The 4,449-nt window shown below is 43.0% G+C and overlaps 1 protein-coding gene across 1 annotated transcript; it reads left to right on the top strand.

Moving 5' to 3' along the window:
• Positions 1-2,726: 2,726 nt before the first annotated feature.
• On the top strand, positions 2,727-3,959 carry LOC145682762 (uncharacterized). Its single transcript, XM_081754140.1, has one exon. It carries the CDS (start codon positions 2,727-2,729, stop codon positions 3,957-3,959), a length of 1,233 nt encoding a protein of 410 aa, XP_081610266.1.
• The last annotated feature ends 490 nt before the right edge of the window (positions 3,960-4,449 follow it).

The raw sequence follows: 4,449 nt of genomic DNA, 5'->3' as shown, positions 1-4,449 counted from the left end.
TGTTTATCCATACTTTTCTTGTTCGTTGAGATGAATAATGATGCACCCATGGAGGTTACATCCAAATGGATCCCCATCTTCACAGGGTTATGGCCTGGAAGAGCTAAAAATAAAATCTCAAAAAAATACTTAAATATTTGTCGAATTCATAATTTTCAGGCTTAGAAAGCGTTTTAATCGGGAAGAAGGTAATTTGTACCCACTTCAGGATGGGCGTTTTAATCATATCAATTTCTCACCTTAAGAAGAAGTGGCCATTTCAGCTATGATATTAAGCCAACCTTCGCAATCGATGAAAAAATAATGTGGATGTAAACACCGAGAAAACCCACGCATACGGTGTTTGTCAAGCACAAGGTTCACTTGGCAAGAGCATGGCTTGAACCCGGGACCCCATGCACCAGAGGTGAACGGTCTACCGCTGAACCGCCGCACTCTAAAAACGAGTAGGGTTTTGAGAACCATAAAAATATAGTTAAACATGGTATGGCCGTTAGAAACATATTTCTTGTTACATAAACAATATTAACATTACTTCCTATGTTACCAGAATCATGTGAGGAAATTCTGTTGTGGTACATAAAACATACCATATTGTTATTGCTTTTATAGTTGCACACATAATACCCATAGTTGCACGCAAAATACGCTTAGTTGCGTGAACAATATACATGGTTGTACGTATCGTTCCGTGTCGCGCATGCGCTGACCAACGTGAAACACGAACAAAGACGCCATTTGCAATTTCAAGAACGAAGAGTCGTACCAATAAAAAAAATAGTGTGTATGTCCAAAGGAATAGCAAGACAGTTATTAAAAACACGGACTCTAAACGAACTAACAGAGAAATATGAAGGAAAGTTTATTTACGGAAGTTTATCCATTTTCTGGGATGTAAATGACCATAACATAATGAGCCATGTTTCTAGTACAAAGAAGCACATTAGATGGCAGCACTGTTACTCTTGTAAATGCTCCCTACAATTTCAGTTTATAACATTTCTTTCATAAAGAATTACAAGAAGTATAACACTTTATATCTTCCGTTGTATAATTTTATTTAAAAATACATATCTCTAAACGCTTTTCTTATGACAGAAAAGTACAGCCAACTTAGATTATCACTGTTACTTACTAAATATGTTTGCTATTAATGCAAGGAGTACTTTAATTCCAGCGCATCATCTTCATATCAGCTGTGACGTACCACACGTCAAACAGCTGTTTTTTGTAAATACCTTGCTCCTCCGAATTTTTCGGGTTTCCTGCCTTCATAGCGAGAAAGAATCGACGCAACGTAGACGGGCCTGAGCTAGGACAACGACTCCGCTGCTAGCTTTCTGTATTGCTGTGTTTGGCCACCTAAGCACCTATCCAAACGGGGTGCTTTCTACCTATTACCTTTACCTAGTCGGCTGTACACAAGAGCGTGAGGGTTGCTATGCCCCGAGGGCACTCGCAACCGGCTAAGGGGAGTGATCCCAAACCTCCGCGAGGAGACTCTGCAGCTTCTACACCTGCAAAATCGCCTAAACGTCCTCGCACGCAAAGCGCACGTCATCCTTCAGACAATGACAGTAACCGCTCTCGCTCACCTCTTCCATCTACATGGGCTGAAGCATTATTGATGGATACTGGTGCTATGGACGTTGTCCATCCTTCTAATACCGATCTATCCAACTCACATCCTGGCCCCAGCACCGCGTCTGATACTGCTTCTGGTACAGATACTAGACACTCCACCGGTCGTTCTCAGTTGTATAACTTCTTACTTACTGGATTTGACACCAGATTCAAAACAGAAAAGCATATCTATCTTCAAATAGTCAAATATCTTCCACGGGCGAATATCCAGGAAATTGTCCGGACCAAAAATGGGATAATCATAAAATCTTTTGATCCTCATTTTGGCACTACTTTGCGCAATAAAGCTTCCTACGAGATATTCGGCCCAAATGCAAAGCTCCAATCGCTGTCTAGTAGTACCAAAAAGACGCAACCTCCACCACGCCGAGCACCAATGCTCTCAGTTGTAATTCGAGGTGTTCCGCCAGAATACACCGAGGAAGAAATAGAAGCAGAGTTACGCCTTGAGGAATAGTCTTTTAAGAAGTGCCTCCGTATTAAAAACAATACCGGACCAACGTACATGATTCGTCTTCTAACAGATTCTAAGGACACAATAGACGATCTGTTACAGCATGGTGCTTACATCTATCGTCGCCGCTACAGGGTAGAACCATCTCGCTCACCCCCTCCTCTGCCCATCAGGTGTGAGCGCTGTCAAACCTACAACCAGCACCCAACATCTCAGTGTCCAAATACTCCAAAGTGTGGCTATTGTTCCGGACCACATTCCACATCATCTTGCAGCAATCACAACCAAGCTCCACACTGCCTTACCTGTTCTGGTGATCATCCTACCTATAGTTACAAGTGCCGCGCCAGACCAGCACCACAACCTGAAAAACCAGAACTTACAGTTCCCATTCGTACAATAGATTCCTCAACTCTTCCGAACAATTCTTTGCGTACACCTCTCACGGTGGAAGATCTTCTGCGCTTCACAACAGTTGTACTTCAAAATATTCATCCCTTCTTGCGCACTCACATTTTATCACAAGTTACAGCAGCTGCAAAACTTCTTTTCAATATTCAGCTCCATGCCACATATTCCGGAAACACAGTCCACTTCCATATCTCATCACTTGAAACCTCTGTCTAATATGGCTTCGATCTATTACATTATGGCATATACCTTTTTCTTCTTAAACATCCGCTCACTCAACGCCCACAAGCTTATGCTTGAACAGCTCCTCCGTGAGGAAAAAGTTCATGCTTTTGCTCTAAATGAGACTTTTCTTACCCCACTTCATCAAGTCAAACTCTCCGGATATCAGTTCACTCGGTTTGACTGTCCACGGCATATAGCTCGAGCACATGGCGGCACTGCCATTGGCACTTATAACCATCTGCCTATCCGCACACATGTTCTTCCTCCTCACATGCAACTTCCTGAACATAATGTTATTACAATCTACTTACGCAATAGAACCATCACATTCTGCACTATTTATGTCCGACCAGGTCAAAGAATACCACACAACTTTTTTCAGTATATAGACAACAACTTTCGTCACTACCTTATCATGGCTGATATCAATCTCCATAGTCGATCGCTGGGCGAAAAACAACGCTTCATAGATTTTATTAATCAATCCACTGCGGCAGAAATCTTAGATCTTCCTTCTGCAACACGCCCAATTAGTCAGACATCACCGGATATCGTCATAGCATCCTCTAGTCTTACTGTATCCAACATACGAATTCTGCCTCCTTTTGGTAGCGACCATGCACCGATTCTACTCGATGTTCCTTGTGCGGCACCACCAAAAATTTCTCGAGAGCCCCTTCACTATTATGATTATGAGAGAGCTAATTGGCAATCGTACCAATCCGATATCGAGCAGGCCCTAAGAGGAGTTTCTCCTCCCAACACGGACGATGACCTTCTCCACGTCGTTGATACTCTTTCAAATATCATTACACACGCAGCAGAGGCCAATATCCCCCTAAAAAGCATATACCCTCATAAACCTCCAGTGCCACCTCAATATCATTCCATTATTACTGCATCTCGACAGGCGTTTCGAGACTACTTACACACTCAAAATCCTGAAGCTCTGCGGCAGCATCGTCGGTGGAACAGAATGGTACGAAACTATCTAGCAGCCTATAAACGTCGACGCTGGGCCCATACGTGCAATAGACTTGCAGAAACACCTAAACCTTCCGTTTATTGGCAGAAATTCCATCAACTTACTGGCACTAAGGCTCGCACTACTTACAACATTGTCGAACAAGGTCATGCCCTTCAAACAGATGTCGAGAAAGCATACGCCTTCGCTAGCTATTTTCAGGATATATTTACGCCTCCTCCTCATCATTTTGCCACTTAGCTTTACCGGCATATCGAACGCCTAACAGATCCTACTCGACCGCAACTACGCCCTCATTGCAATCATACCATTGATCCTGCACAACCTCTCACTCAGCCAATCATTTCTTCAGACATTGACACTGTACTCCACTCTAAACGAAATACTGCACCTGGTTTCGACAAAGTCACATATCGCCTCATCAAAGCTACACCTCCTTCCTTCAATACTTTCCTTGCTTCCGTTTATAATTTCATTCTTCGTACCGGCTTTTACCCTCCTCAATGGAAAGTCTCTAAAATACTCTTATTTTCTAAGCCCAATAAACCCCCTCAGGCTCTCTCTTCCTATCGTCCTATTCAACTTACTTCGTGCTTTAGTAAGATCTTCGAAAAAATTCTTGTTAACCGCCTTCATACCCATCTCACTACCTATAGCCTATTGCCAGTTCACCAAGCCGGCTTTAGACCTGCCATCAGCCTCTCAGATCAACTTCTTCGGCTTACCACTA

This window comes from Thermobia domestica, chromosome 4 (genome assembly GCF_964235325.1).
Source record: "Thermobia domestica chromosome 4, izTheDome1.hap1.1, whole genome shotgun sequence".
Taxonomy (NCBI): Eukaryota; Metazoa; Arthropoda; class Insecta; order Zygentoma; family Lepismatidae; genus Thermobia; species Thermobia domestica.
The sequence above is the reverse complement of the archived record's forward strand: the minus strand, read 5'-3'. Positions and strand labels throughout refer to the sequence as shown.

What these genes read in the sequence shown, in the direction of transcription:
- LOC145682762 (XM_081754140.1), top strand. Translation starts at nt 2,727, where the DNA reads ATGGCTTCGATCTATTACATTATGGCATATACCTTTTTCTTCTTAAAC.